The following is a 16,524-nucleotide window of genomic DNA, read 5'->3' as shown; positions in this document are numbered from 1 at the left end:
GGTCCCGGCGTGGGCGTGGCAGTTCTTTGTGAGTGTGTCTTCATCAGTTTGATATCATCACTCATCCTCATCGTCGCGATTAACCAAAATCGGAAGAAAAGCGACGCTGAATAACAAAAATCAAAGCAAATCCCCCATTTCTTTTCCTTGGCAATAAAATTGATCTGTGTGCGTGTGCCATAATACAAATCCTCTCGTGTTGAATGGCGATGCTAAAAGGAGGCCACCTCCCAGTTCAGTTTTTAGTAAACCTATTTTGACATAATATTAATTTATGAACCCCCTCCCCCCAATTCTGTCGAATATTTTTCTGGTGTCGCTACTCCTTGACTTGTGTGTGTGAATAGTTATCGGGAGCAGTGACTTGAATGAAGCTTCTGTCGCACAACTACAAAAGAAACAACCAAGGTAGGTGAAATGTTTGTTTTTGAAAAATTTTCACAAAATCGGGAAGTAGGAAATCGATAGTTATCACCGTATTTCTGTACAAATCGGATGACCAAAACTCTCGTAATTCCCGGGAACTCCCGTATTTTTTTTTTTTTTAATCCTCCCGGTCCCGTATTGACATATTTGACGCGTATATTTCATTAACAGTAAAAATCACGAAATTTTAATTCATTCGGTGAGCCATACAAAATTTCAAGTCGACTGCAAGATCTTGCACGTTTAGCATTCGGACGCAAGTTACGTCATATTTTGCAGTAATCAGTGTGTCCAGAATGCATGGGTGAGATGTTTCCGAAGAATGTTTGTGCTTTATTTTATCGTTCGTTTATTCATCGATAAATATAAAAATATCCATAGCAGAATACCAATTTCAGGATTGGAATGTTTTCTGTCCTTGCTTCGTGTTCTAGTGTTCATCAAACATTATTTCTTTTAAGTAAATTTGTAATGAGTAATGACAGTGAACGTGAAAGCAATAATGCAGCATCAGTGGACAAATAGGTTAAGAAGATTAAGGAACATACAAATTTCAAAATGTTTATTCTGTGTTCTGACCTGTATATTATATAAAATGTAAATTAATTCTTTTGTGTAACATTATCCACTCCATAAACATCTACTGGAATTGCACCGCACGGCTAAAAATACGCAAAACTTGTCGATTAAATCTCTCTTAAATTCAATGCCGAAAATTGGAAATCTCCTTTAAAATCATGGCCAAAATTTGGAAACCCTAGGTACAAAATGCCATATTATAATTTATTGCGTATTTAGGAAATGTCGCTAATTATCTCATTAGCACAGATGCTAAGTAAAATTCAGCCCGATTAGTTTATATGTGAAAATTACGAAGAAAATAATTAAAATAAACGTAGAGAGCTCCTCCATCAGTTGCAACCGGTCTGAAGTGCTCTCGCACACAAATCCATCGTAATTTATTTTTAGTTGTCGTGAAGTTGTCACTAGCCGTTTTTTACTTAAAATGCTACCCATTAACTGTTTGAGTTCACTATTAGGACTGTATTCAGTTCTAAATAGCGAAAGAGAATGTTGTGCCTACCCTTGCAGAGAGATAAAAAATCTTAACTCGATGCAGCGTTGCTCTGCAATTAACTTGGTTAATTGTCTTGGTCTTAGGCAGCTTCCTGGCACACTCTGCTCGTATAATCTCATTGTGTAATGCGACGTCACGCCATAACATATTCTCGCCAGAGTGATGCAAGTGAAAAGATGTACTCTCGAGTCGGGCACAGTGAAAGTAAGATGTCGAGTGTGGCGGCTCGTGAAATAAGGAAAAGCTGCATAAGTGTGTTTTGTCTCGCAACCACACGTTTCCTACTGTCCTGCTGAGTCGGTTGTGCTCCCCGTAACAATGGAACAAGAAGAGGCGGTGCTGCGTGCCGCCACCCCTTGCAGAAGTACCTTTCCGGTTCTTGTCAAGCCGACCGTGGTGAGCCTGTGAAAGTGGAAGTAGTTTTGCAGAAGGTCCCGGAGGTGGTCGAAGTGTTGTGCGTCAGTTGCGGCTGTCTGGATTGTTTTGGTGGAGGAAAGTGTTATGGCTCGCTGAATTATCGATCAGAGGCAAGAGTGCGCTGTGGAATTCCAACTCGGAAAAGTTCCTTCAGGTTCAGGAAAACAGCTGTGTCAAGAAGAGTACTGGTGGGGAGTTGTTACCGCTGCTTGGCTTGGACCTTGACATCCCTAACAATCTTGTGAACGTACACCTGTGCTTGAACCCCCCTCCCCCTTTTTCTTCGCTTCCCACCGTATTCCCCGCAGTGGTGGTGTGTACCTTTGAGGTGGTTGTCTACAAAAGTGATCAGGCCTGTCGTACCGGCTTCAGTCACCTTTGACGCCGCAATTGAAATTCGCCCGTCTTGGAATAGGCCACTGTTTTCCACGGAGTTGCTAAGTGGCACCGTGTACCAGCTATCGCAACCGGATGCTACCCTATCGTGAAGAGTGGCTTTGCGTTTCCTGTTGTTTCTTCCGCAAAAATTTCAACTCGCGACTAATCCTTTCGTGGTGACGGAAGTTGCAAACTTTTAGGTGCAACGAAAAGACAGTATATTGGGAAAAAAAAAAAAGTTCACCCTTTGTGTTGCGCTGTCGAAGTGAAGACCTTTCCCCTTTTTCTGTCCACCTTTGTGCTTGCCCGCTTGTTCAAACAATAACCGGCACCATGGATTTCGTAATTATTATTCTTTACGCGCACCCTGGCATAGTTTACGTGTGAGCATTTTCCCCTTTGTAAGACACCGTCGGCGCATGGAGGTGCACGAAAGATGTTAACGTCTTGTGTCGCGATGCCTTTTGGATCGTATGGATTGTCACGTAAACTGAGAAGGTGGGGCTCTACGGGATCATGGGTAAGTCGTGATTTTCTTGTATCCTCGCCATTGTGTTGAAAATCTTTTCCGTGTGTGTTATGTGTACATAAGTTGTTTTGAAAATCATAGTTCAGGTTAGTAGAGTTAAAAAGCGACTGTAGTAAGCGGCAAAGATGGAGAAAGTAGAGCAATGTTCCAGGATTCACTTGTATATTATTTGAGTCGTTACAGCAGTGGCGCAACCGCAGGGAGACCTTCGCCCCCCCCCCCCCCAACCTTGGACGGAAATGAGTGTTTGGGGGTGGGGGCAAACTGACGGCCAAGTATACCTGCAGGGGAAAAATTATCGCCCACAACTTCAAATTTTATGCAAATAAAAACACTATTCGTAAAATTTTCTTGCTCGCTTCGCTCGCATTACTTTCGTTTCTTTGGCTTATCAAGTTCACAACGGTAGTAAGGGTAGCGGTGGGAGTCGACCCTGGGCACCGAAGGATCTAAATAAAAATAAGTTGTAAAATTGATTGGTTAGTTTGTGGTTTTAAGGCAGCTTTACGCACAGAAAGGCTAATCGGGACGGGACCTACAATTTAAAGTGTGATCCGAACCACTGTGCCATGTGGCTCCACCGGGTATCGAACTGTGACTCCTTGATCACAGGGCGACAATGTTACCACTACACCATCGGGGAGGCACAAAAGTTGTAAAAGAGAGATTGCATTGGCGTCCCAAGAAATTATTTGCGCCCTATTAAATCAATATTGATTTAAGCCTGGAAAAAAAAAAATTGTTTCCAAAAATTTTCTTGGTCGCTTCGCTCGCAGTCTGTCATTGTTCTTTGTAATGCATTGTGAATTCCCAGACCGAGGAATGAGACTTGTGTTAATTGGTTTTTCTCTTAAATGCATGGACAATTGTTTGGAGGAAAGGGAGCGTGCACATTTGAGACAATTTATGGAATTTTTGCAGTTGGTTTATTGTCTGATGGGTGTAATGTATTTAAATAATATATGTTGTAATATGTATTAAGGAAACTTTGAATACGTACACAATTTAGTGTCCACGTCGCTCCATGTTGCATATGTGTGAAACATATATCGTGCATAATAGTTATACATGTTAATGTAAAAATAATTATGTTTGGAATGCATTTATCAAGCATTTTCTCTTTCAAAATTAGTTTGTGTGCTTGCTTTCAATTATTAATGTGAAATTGAACGTGTTGAAAAAATAATTCAAATCGTTTGTTTGAACACAAATGCTTTAGCACCAACTTCTACCTCCTTTTTGCATAATTTAAGAGGGTAATAACATCTTTGATACTACTACTACTTCTCATAATAATAAAAATGTTGGTTCTGGGTTCGAATCCCGGCTTGGGCATGGATGTTTACGAGTGTCCATTCATCTATTTCATCATATCATCACTCATCCTCATATTCGCAAATTAGCCAAAAGTGGCACAAAAGCGAAGTAAAATAAAGCAAATTAATAACAATAATAATAATATTAGCATTATTTTTCTTAAAATCATATTATTATTATTGGTACGTTTATCCTGGTACTTGCCCTACCCCAAAACAAAAATTCGTGGTTGCGCCTCTGCGTTACAGCACTTACGCACTGCTCACTACCTCTTAACTATATCATTAAATTTGGGAAGATCCTCGTGCTGAAAAATTGCGTTGTAGTATTGACGATTTCGTTTCACTTTTGTCTTCTTTTGTTCATTCTACGCTTTCGCCTTGTAATCAAGGGATGCCTGGTTTGATTCGGTGGGGGCGCATTTTCGAAACTCAACTTCCATATTTATGCACCATTTAGCGACTAATGCATACCATTTAGGCGCCAATGCTGACCAACCTAAAGTGAATTCCAAATTTCGACGTGTAGGACAGGTTTTTCTCTCTTCAAAACAATTGCTGATTTTTAACTTCCAGAAACCTTGAATTTCGTCAATATTTGTTGTCTCGAATTGTTGGGAAGTCATGGACGAGACAAGAGAGGCCTCCAGGAAAATGTATGTGAAACTAAAATTATATATTTTAAACCTCAATGTAATTTCGCGGGGAAAACTCCTTGTTTTCCTCCTCTCCGAAAAAAATCATGTAGACATCTATGCATTTACGTGTCATTGTATTTTTCCCACCATCAATTCATGATCGTCGCGATTAATTTGGACACTCGGAAAACTGGCTTAAACATTTTAGAAGTACCATTTTCTACTCTGGCTTTGATTTTTTCTTTCAAGTCCTCTTTATGTACGGGTAGGCAAATCGGGATTGGATCTACTATTCAGAGTGGGGTCTGAACCACCATGTGTCTCCACCTAGAGTCGTTTTCACGTTCAGAAGACACAACGGCGGTTATGGAGAAACCGCACAGTGTTGCCAATACAGCGCTAGCTCATGTAGCCGGGAAATGATGACCTTCCTTCACAATGCAGGTGTTACATATTTTGTATATATAATGATAATTATATGTAATTATTAATATTATACTGTGAACGTTAAAGTTACCCTTTTTACTATGATCCATTGCGATCACTACACACGCGAGTGTAATGCACGAATATGACACTTCAGAAATCACTTAAAGTAAAAATCACTGAAAGCTCACACAACTGAAAACACTTTTTCGGGAGAGGGAAAAAGTCTAAACAGACCAAAGCAGATCTCTCACTCAAGTAAGGGGAACCTGGCACATGGGTTAGATTAAGTTGCAACCCAAACAAACAAATGAGTTATGGCCTACGTGAACTGATAAGACGTGAATGACTCAAGCAAGGCATGTCATATTTCTATCTTGAAGCCCCATATTTTGTCACCTGTTGGAAAGCCTTTCAAAGGTTAATATGGTCTCTATGAATTTATGTGTACGTTGGAAACTGAAAGGTGATCTTCATTTCAGTATTAATGTCGACAGTAATGTAAACAAAAACAACGTGTATTTGCGACAGCACTAATGTTGCTCACAACAGCAGCATTGGAAATAATTGTCAATTATTAAATTTAAGTAATTTCAATTCTATTATAACAAACTGCATGAAGTTCATATTTTTACTGAATGGAAATAAAATAACAACTGGAGAACTTGGAGGTGATTAGCCGGAATGCTGCGGTGAGTCAGCTCAAGATGGCCAGACAACGTCTCCTTACTTCGCGCGCGGTTCGGGTTAAAAAGAAACTCCAAATGCATGGAAGTAATATTTCTGGGAACCTTTGAGTCGTTATAAAAAATAATTTCATTATTTTCTCCACAACTTTGTCGCTGGAAGTTTTTACTTGGAATTACAGAACAAAAAATGGCCAGCGACGACATTTTCTACTGCACGAATATAAAAAATCTCCACAAACTTTATTTGAATATTTTTTAAATCAAATATGCTTTAAAGTATTGATAAATTCTGAGTACCACCGTCACCTATGACAATTAAAAAACAGTGTCAATTTTTTTCATAATGAAAGCTTCAATTTTACAGCATGTTTCAACGTTAGGAGTGAAAACAATGTAAAAATTGTGTTTTTAGAGAAAATTTGCGTTTTTAATTTATCTAAAATTATGTAAGCAAGTTACCAGTTTTTTGTGTTCACCATCGTATTCTCTACAAAATTTCCTGCAAAACTGCAGGTACCGATTTTAGTTAAGCTAAATTTGTAAATCAAGACATTTCACAACAGCGCGCTCGTATTTCCCATAAGAAAAGCATTGCCCATAAGAGCCCATTGTGTCTTCTGAACGTGAAAACGACTCTAGAATCGAACTCGGGAATCATTGATTACAAGACGATTTCTACTTTGGCGAAAGTAGCACAGAAAGCAAAGTAAACAAACACACGTAATAAAGTTATTCGTATTCTGCATGCTTAAAAATGAAAATATGAATAATGTAAAAATATTCGCAGAATTAACAAAAAAAGAAAACAGTAACATATGCCTAGGGATGTAATAGTTCAGATCCAACTCTGAAAAGGGCAACATTTTTATATATTATTTTAATAAATAAAAAGTCGCGTGTTGTGTGGAAATTTTATTAAGCACAAGTATTGTGTACTAGAAATTCCGAAGCTTCTACAGGCATGTTTCAGAATCTGCGGAGCCTTACACCCAGGCTTCCCTATTAATTTTCATTGTATTTTGTATTGTGTAATTGTATTCACTGTCCTTTGTTTATGTATGAAGAAATTCTGATACTCTTAATAATTCTAACTATATGTGCCGAAATTCGTGGAGGAGTGGTTAGCACAGCGCGCTACGACGCCAGAAGTCCCAAGTTCGAACCCCGAGTAAAGCATTGTGTTTATCTCGTCATCCGTTTCATCGTCACGACGTAAAATAAGAAAGGAAATTTGAATTTTTAAAAATAATCTGTGAAGAATAGTGCCGATGTAGCTTTCAGCCAGAAGAAAATAGTTTTATTTAGATTTGTTATTAATTTAGTATTGAGCTAATGCATGGGGGAATAAATACAAAGGAAGCAGCTGTACTTTATCTATGTTTCGAACCTAAGGCGCTTAGCATTTTCCGCCCACACTGTCTAATGTGTATATAGCTTTTAAATACCTACCCCCCCTTTTTTTTTCTCGTGTGGTACCCCTATTGCCTGCAAACTAATGCAAGGTTGCCTAACCTGCAGGAGTGGGAAAATCGTGACCGAAGGGGTGCCGATTATTGAAAATAGCAATATGCACAACTCCTGTCCCCACTGGCGTATGCGGGATTTCATTTTGGAGGGGTCTGGAATTGTAAGAAAAGGATATCACATAGCTGCGTTCTAGAGTGGGGGCGGGATACACAATAAAATATTTCATAATTATCTTTGTTTTAGAAGATGTTCAAAACACTTTTTTGATAATGATACTAGGGGGTTATTTTAAGGGGGATATTCAGTTACCGCTTCGGTGTTTCCCGAATCTTTTACTGACCTCATTTAAAAATTCTGATTTCTAAAAATTTACGGAGCGGCTTTAACCTCATAAACCCCCCTGCGTACGCCAGTGCCTGTCCCTGTTTTGAGTTTTCTGTCCAATCGCTCTTAGAAAGTTTGATAAAGCGGAAGCGTAACATGCAGTAACACCATCTTCGTAGCGAAACATGCTTTTTCGTTTATCCGGCGAGTTCAAATGTCACTCACCCATCGACAGGAAGCAGGTCAAACCGAAGGTTAAGAACAAACAACTAAACTACTGCGTGTTTGGTTTCGCAGTAAGTTAACTTTTCCAGTGAAAATTTTTACAAGCAAATTCACTGATTGTTGGAACTTATTCCCGGACGGATGATACGACTTTTCCTGCACCCGAGGAAACGTGACGTGCTCGGTATTTCACGCGCGCATGGACATACAAGTACACGCATAATTGAATACGGAAAGAAGGATGCGTTTTGAGGACAAAGCAACGAAACTTGTAAGGTCAGAGCACTTTCAAAGATTCCTTTGGAGCTGAGCCGATCATGGCCGATACTTCGGAGTTTTAATACTAGCTTTTTAATTACTTACTGTGAGATTCCTAAAAGCTCGCAATCCATAACCGCCCGTGTTAAATGTATTATGAAGGCGATAATGGAACTCAGTTGCGACGCCGGGAAGGGGGGGGGGGGGTAGCGACCTAGATATACCCAGATATGGGGAGGGGTGGGCAAAACTAAGGCGCCAGCCCCTTTTCTCAGGAGCCAACTCCCCCCTTTCTTCCCAAATACGGTTTAAGAAAGCCATGGCAACTCAGATAAAGCTACACGTTTCGAAATGTGACCTTAAAACATCTAATTTATTAATTAATTCAACATTGGATTAAAGACGGGGTGGTCTTCTATGCAATACATTCTAATGCATGGCCGACTCCACCATATCACTGCAGATTTTAAAAATCGGCTAGCAATAGTGAAACAATATATAATGGCATGTTTATTATTCTGATATAATAGTACACGTGACACAGAAAACACACAATCAAGAGAAAAAACACATATTGTACTCGTTAATTAAAAAAGGCAATGGAAATTTCCATAAGTTAACTGGATATTAAAGAAAAATGAAATGTAGAACTGGATTTGAAAGTTAAGAAACTTGGCGCGCCCTGTTTATGGGTATGTGACTCCCCTCCACTCTGCCACCCCACTCATTTTTTTTTCTGGCGGCTTCACTGATGGTAATACTCAGTGGCCTATCCTGAAAATTTGATGTGGTTTACCGCAACAATTCTTATGTATTGTATACAGGGACACCCGCAGGATTTTTCTCAGGGGGTAGAGTAAGATTTCATATCTTGCCTTTCAGTCACAGAATATTTTATTATTATTATTGCTATTATTACTACTACTACTTTACAAATCATAAAATTCAAATTGAATTGAACATACTTTGGCGCTGTATATAAGTTCAGACTAATCAACTATTTAAATAGAAACTTGAATCCGAAAACATGTATCACTTTCTTGATGATCAGTTCTATGCCTTTTTGTACTTTTTCACAATGCACATATATCAAACAGAGACCACTTAATCTACTGTCCTTCTTGGTATCTCTGATCTATGTTTCTACGTGCTGAAGGGTACTGTAAAAAAAGGTAATAATTCAAAATGACGGGGTGTGAATTATCGAGATCATATCCCAACCGTGGGGAAATTATTTCCCGATTTTTCGTAATTGTGAACAGCCAAGAAATTCCAAAGGATCTTATTTAAAAGAGGTTAATTTTTTATATTTTCTGCACTATATGTGTGTGAAATTTATTTATTCGAATTACATTAACTTTTCGACATATCTTAACCTCCCCTCAGTCCTCCCTGTGGGCGTCCTTGATTGTATATATTTATTATATATCCCCCTATCTAGAGGAATTCGTTATAATAGATATGAAATACCAATGCATACATACAAGTAAAACAAAAAACGTGCGTCCGACAATTTCGATATTTTTAATAAAATTTCAATTTTCACCGAAAAATGGACCTGGATATCCTTTCATGTAGCAACACTGCCTCTGCCAATCGCGGCACAGAAACTGAAACTTCAGCGATTGAATTGACCATGCGGACCGTCCACTTTTTTCATCGGCTCCCTTGCCCTTCCTGCCTACAATGGGGAAGAAAACCCGGTCGTCAGAAGGATGGGATGGAGATCGATCATCGGGGTACATAAACGAAAAGTTCTTTAAATAATTTACTTAAATTCGGGTCTAATAGTTTGCATAATATACAAAGGCTGTCGCAGAGAAGTTGAGACAGCTTTTTCCTGGCTTGGCAACACTGCCTATGGTTTCGGCACTAGTCGCGTCGTGTAGGATGACTCATTGTGTTTCCGTAGCAAGTTGTCACATGTTGCGAAACCACGTTAGTGAGCATCTGTGTTGATTTACGTGGAACGTGTTTCGTTTACCTCCCCAGGTTTTTGTGTATAACATTGCTTTTCGCGATGAGTATTCAAGATGAACAGCGACATGCCATAAAATTTTGTTAGCGTTTAGGGAAAAGTGCTGCGGAAACATATGCAATGTTTCAACAGGCATATGCCGATCAAGACAGACTGAGTAGAGTCACAGTGTACCGATGGCACAAGTTGTTCGAAGATGGGCGCGAATCATATTGCACTACGTACGCCTGCATACCGCGCGGGCTTTTCAGGATTACACGACGAGGAGAAAAATAGAAATTTTCCCGCATCCAGCATACATCCCGGACCTTGCACCCTGCGACTTTTGTCTATTTCCACTTTTAAAGGCCGCTTTACGTGGTCGTCATTTCATGACGAGCAAAGAAGTGATGACCGCCGCGCAATTTTTTTTCAGTTCGCTACCTAACGACGAATTTTCAAAGACGTTCAGAAAGTGGCAGGAGCGTATGGACGCTTGCTTAGCTGTCAATGGTGCCTATTTTGAAAAGATGTACGTCTGATTCTGAATAAAATGTTGTGGTTTGTAATTTTTTTGTTTCATTTTAATGAAGCTTGGAGGGGTCCATGTACATGCTTGTCTTTTAACTGCTAGGCAGTCACGACATTTTGACCTGTAGCGCTCATTTTGGTCTCAATCGGCAGCTAATGAACCAAATTTTCACCCTAGAACATTTGCTAGCCCTTCTCTGCGACAGCCTTTGTATAATGAGCGATTTTCTAAACGTGGTAACACCTCTGTTAATGCTCTATAGTCTGCAAGCATTGATGTCCACAGAATTGTTTTTTTTTTTCCAGGGAGGCGACAGCATTCGTTTTCACCTCACCTTTTCCAAACACAGCTGAATTTGAAATCATAGCGTTCTTTCGAAGAAGCTTACCATCATACTTGAAATTATCAGTTATTTACGACACTTAGTGCAAATTATTGTGATTTAAATGAAACATTTTAATTTTTGACAGGACCATTTGCCTATAAGCCATTACAATATACAGTCGAGATTTGGTGTTGTTGACATGGGTGCAAAAAGTGTAAACGTCTCAAGATAAAACCAGTCCCGTGGGAATATAATTGCTTTCTATTAACCATTTTTAATATCTGATATTTCAATCGGTCTTAGATATTGACATGAGCAACTGTACTTCAGAGAGTGACGTAACCAGAAAATTCATGGCTCAAGAGGTGGTGGGGTGGGAGGATTTTGACATTTTTCTTTAATAGTCAATCCTATATTTTATGGGTCCTGGGTTCGTTCCTGGAGGGGGCACATAGTGGTTCGGAACTCACTTTAAACTGTAGGTCTAGTCCCGATTAACCTATCCGATTCCTATGCTAGGAATTCTAGGTTCTTCCACTTCTTCACCAATCATCACAAATAATGTAGAGAGGTAGGAAAGCAACTTAAAATAACAATAAATTACAGATTCCTTGCATTTGATGTTTTGTTATTTTTTCTTTCTTTACAAAACCCATCTGTGCCACTTATAACCTGCCAGGTACACTAGCCTCAAACTATTGCACCGTAGATTAACATTTGTATCTATTCCCTATAAAGTCAGATTTGTCACAAATATGAAATTTGGATTTTGATTACAAATCTGTATTTAAGTACTTTTGCAATTGTGAATTGAAGGGAATTATTTGCAGTCATGCAATATTAAAATGAAATTCCTGTAAGCAGGAACCTAACTTTGAATGGACACCGCACAAACCCTAGGTTCCAGGTGGTTTTTAAAAATACCCTTAAGTTGTAAATTTTAATAGATATGGAAAATTTGGCCTCGCTAAGTTACACCATGGCTGTAATTTGGATCATGTTGATATTTTTTTTCTGTCAACTACAGCTATTTTGTTTGTGCTAGAGTAGCATGCAATGCATATTGACCAAATATACCTTTATACAGTGCCATGCAAAAGTTTATCAACATCACGTTTTTCTGCGATAACATTTTTCAAACTCCATAGATTCAAATGAAATGTTTATATGTTGGGCAGGAAGGTAGGTACATCCATATCAACAGGGTGGGGACCAGATCGAACTATTTACAAGACTATTAAAAATATTTATTAGATTTTTCAAACTGGCAAAGAAATTACACTTTTCTTCTTATCACCGTAATGCAAGAATGCTTTGAGGGATAATCACCAAACTAGTCACCGGTATCAACCCACTCTAGAACTTGGTTTCAAAGCCCATAGCATCAATCAGAAGCTGGCACCTGCATAGCATGGAGTCTTTCAATGTGTCGATCACGAATTGAGGGATCTTGCCCCAATCTTTCTTCAGCTGGGCAAACTTATCTTGGGCGTTCTTGGATGGCTGCAGCTCATCCCACATGTGCTCGATAGGATTCAAGTCCAGAGTCTAGCTTTGCCACTCCATACAAGTCATATGTATTGGTGTTTCGGGCTGTTGTCCTCCTCGAGGATGAAGCCACGTTCAACGTGATGAGGAGCGAATGGGTACATGACTTTTGCCTTTGGTACGCCATACCCACTCCCGTACCATCTGTTTCAAAGAGAACGTACTTGCTCTCATCGGTCCACAGGAAGTTTTTTCCACTGGCTCCATGTCCATGTTGTATGCTCCTTCACCCACTTCAGTCCGACCTTCCTGTTCTTGAGGAAGATAAATTGATTTTTCATAGGCCAACATTGTTGCCCTTCCTTTAAACATTTCTATGCGAATTTGAAACATCGCCAACTGAAAATAGAAGTTACTAGCTTAGTTCACTCCTTTTACTTGTTTAAGGTAGTGACTGTAGATGTATCATTTGAAATAAATTAATTGCAGACACCCATGAGTTTGGAAGAGCAGACAGTGGATGTAAGAAGCAGCCTGGTCAAAGAAGCAGATGATTACACGAAGAAGAAACATGTATTTCGTCTCAACACATACAGTGGCTCTGAGCTGCTACTTCAGGCTGATGATGGTGTGGAGATGCTGCAATGGATTCGAGCCTTGAGAGAGCAGAATAGAACTGACAAGGAGGTAAGTCTCTTTGCAAATGCTCATAAGATTATTGCAAGATCGTCTTTCTTATTACTTGCCATAACTCCTGATCTTGTATGCACTGTTATAACTAGGGACCCAAAAAATTAACATCATTTTAAAGTAATATCATCTCAAAAACTATAAATCATTACGAATGAAATGTATTCAAATGTACATGAAACTGAACGGGAGTGTCTGAAATGTCAGGTTTAAAATCTGCGTTATAATTGAACGGCGACAAATATGTTTTGATTCATAACTTCGGAACTAAGAAAGATAACTTCCTCAAACAACTTGCAACATAATCATGAGAAACTGTACTTAATTTTTTATCATAACAATATTTTCGATCTGATTGATATTTACCATGTTATGAAACAAGATACAATTTCTAGAACAAGAAAAAGTTTTTTGTTTCTATATTCAATCGGTAACAATAAAACTTAAGATTAATGGTAACTTTATACTTCGTTGGAATTTTTTCTTTCGAATGAGACCAGTTTTGCAAGTCTGTGTAGCATAGTAACATTTCTATCATGAGAAACAGCAAGCTAAGTGTATTTGACCTGCCGCCATTTTCAATCCAATATGGCGGCCACTGTCCCAGGTTGCAAAGTTGGCAACATCACTTTTCTAACTCTCCATGATGGCCTCAAAGAATATAGTGTTGCAGTTTGTGGCGGTGATGTTCCTACAACTTTCATTTCTAGGCACATTTTCGATGAAAAGTTGCCCTACTATTAGTAGTAGTTCACTTCATAAATCCTGTCCTCAACGTTTCAAACTTATTACATTTTTATAAAATCATCTTCAGTTGTTATGAAAACATTCAAGAAATTAATGATAAAATAAAAACAGTTTAAAATGCTGTAATTAACAATCATGCCTATACAAGATGATGATAACCTGTCATGTGGAAAACACCAGTTTTTAAGTAAAGGAAACAACTTGATTCCCTTTTTTCTTTTCTTTTTTAGTCCATGTATGGTCGTATATAAATACACAGTATGTTATTTGGGTGGCAATGAACTGTTAAATTTGAGTTGTTGATATTAATTTTGGCATAGGTGTGTCATGATGACGTGTTTCAGGATGAAGGTGGGACAGCAACAGATTTAAAGAAGCAGATGTCTCCTGGACATGATAGTCATGGCAGTAGACTGTCTCCACTTCCTGCAAACAAAGGAATCCGCAAACTTACATCTTTCCGCACCAGGTCGCCAACGGGACAGTCGCCTGTGAATAAGACTCGGAAACCTAGTCAGTCAGGTGAGGGAACATGCTGCATTTTTCTATTTCATTCTCTGATAATGTGCATTGGATATTACATTACTAGAGTTTATAGCTTCTTAGCTTGTAGGGCCTCTCCGATGGTGCAGTGCTTGCGTCATCGCCTTGTAATCAAGAGGTCACGGGTTGTATTCCCTTGGAGGCACATAGTGGTTCGGATCCCTGTTTAAACTGTAGATTTAGTCTCGATTAGCCTTATTGTACATAAAGTTGACTTAAAACACCAACTCAATTAATCTTAGCTTGTAGATTTATTTTCTGCTTTTAAAATCTATCACCTACAATATGAAATTCCTAAAAGCTCCCTATGTAGACCTGAACATTGCCAGTAAGACTGATTGATTTAAAATTTTGGGGTCCTTCTGCATGCCACGTATAGCCGATTTGCACCCTTTCCAAGTATACAAGAAAAACATTGCCAGTAAGATTTTTTTTTTTTTTTACTTGATATATCATAGTATAATTAGATATTGAAACCATATTCCAAGCAAACAACTCTCAGTATGATCTTTTTCAATAACTACGTAGGTTTCATTGCAAGAATAAAGATGGGCAAGGCTTCATAGAGGTTTCAAAATATAGCACACACAGGGGAAAGAGTTTTTCTGAGAAAAGCTAAAAATTTACATTACCCCTTTTCCCAGTGAATATTTTTCAAATGTTTATGTACTTGCAGATCAACTTCCATCACCCAAATCAAAAACGTGGAAAGTTCGTGTTGTGAAGCAATTTAGGAAAATGCAGGGAAGTTCGCCCAGCTCACCAAGTGCACCACATCCTGAAGGTGCCACCATTGGTATTCCTTTAGAAGACTGTCCAATGGTAAGTATTATCCTTTTATCACTTTCATCTACCACCATTCATCCTCATTATTGCAGTTTGCCAAAAGTGGCAGAAAAGTGAAGTAAAATAAAAAAAATCAACTATGCCGTAGTTATATTTTTCTCCTGGTAACAGGTAACAGCATGTTCTACCTGGCAAGACTAAAGAAGATATTTAGATTATTATTTTTTCCATTTATATTTAAATTTCTCTTTCTATATTATTCTGTTTCATCCTTAATATGCCCAGGAACTAAAAATGGATGGAGAATTTTTTTCTTATATGAAAAGTACAGCACTGATAATAAGGAAGGATTTTTATGCTGATACAAATCGCATGAAGTTTTGTATAGGCATGTGACACAGTGGCTAGGAGGACAGTATTTTGAATTCTATATCAGTAAACCAAAGTATTTAAATTTAGAGCTTATAATGATAGTTGTACAAGCGGTTTGGAATAAAGAACTGAAGAACATGTGAGATTTCATGGAACACAATTCAGTGTGTAAATTGTAGTTGTACATAGAAAGGTTAAATTTAGAATATAAATATTTGTATAGATTTGTACAGATTCATTCGTTGTAATAAGATTTTATATGTTGGATATTCTTTTGCAGTCATCATTTTCGGAGTATGTCCCTCTCATAGTGGAATTATGTACAAGTATTGTAGAGGGTAGGGGCTTGGATATTGTTGGCATTTACAGAATACCTGGAAACACTGCTGCTGTGACATCGCTAACAGAGTGTGTCAATAAAGGCTTTGACGCAATAAATTTACAGGTTAGTGAAATACTTGGAAGTTTTTTTGTGTGTGTCTGTGTATGTGTACAACATTATCAGTTTGAACTTGTGCAATCACTTGAATTAAAATATTTAATTACGTGCCACAAAATATTTTTCTTCAAATTTTGTGGTAGTCATGTGAGTTGAATAACTTTGTGTTTTATTTATTCAATAATTTATGTTACATTTGATATATTTTTCTTTCCAGGACACAAGGTGGAATGATGTAAACGTAATATCAAGCCTCTTAAAGTCCTTTTTCCGGAAACTTCCTGATTCTGTTCTTACAACTGAATTATATCCCTTGTTCATAGAAGCTGACAAAATTGATGACCCAAATAAGAGGATCAGTGCTCTAAAGAAATTGGTAAGAGTTGAGATTTTTTTTTTTTTCATATGTACATTTGTACATTTAATGAAAATAATAAATATGATTACCATTATTTTGCAATTGTGATCTGAATG

The 16,524-nt window shown here is 38.2% G+C and overlaps 1 protein-coding gene across 14 annotated transcripts in view; it reads left to right on the top strand.

Moving 5' to 3' along the window:
- The window catches only part of RhoGAP19D (Rho GTPase activating protein at 19D), a 252,436-nt gene that overhangs the window by 209,911 nt on the left and 26,001 nt on the right, over positions 1–16,524 (top strand). For 13 of the 14 annotated variants that reach the window (XM_083120612.1, XM_083120610.1, XM_083120614.1 and 10 more), the window contains 5 exons: positions 12,963–13,160; positions 14,231–14,432; positions 15,130–15,275; positions 15,892–16,056; positions 16,268–16,426. In XM_083120612.1, the coding sequence (XP_082976738.1) occupies positions 12,963–13,160; positions 14,231–14,432; positions 15,130–15,275; positions 15,892–16,056; positions 16,268–16,426 (870 nt within the window). The remainder of the gene's footprint in view (positions 1–12,962; positions 13,161–14,230; positions 14,433–15,129; positions 15,276–15,891; positions 16,057–16,267; positions 16,427–16,524) is intronic. The other variant, XM_083120604.1, reaches the window with a different exon arrangement.

This window comes from Lepisma saccharinum, chromosome 4 (assembly GCF_977018435.1).
Source record: "Lepisma saccharinum chromosome 4, izLepSacc3.1, whole genome shotgun sequence".
In the NCBI taxonomy this organism is placed as follows: Eukaryota; Metazoa; Arthropoda; class Insecta; order Zygentoma; family Lepismatidae; genus Lepisma; species Lepisma saccharinum.
Note: the sequence above shows the minus strand (reverse complement) of the source record. Positions and strands in the feature narration are given on the sequence as shown.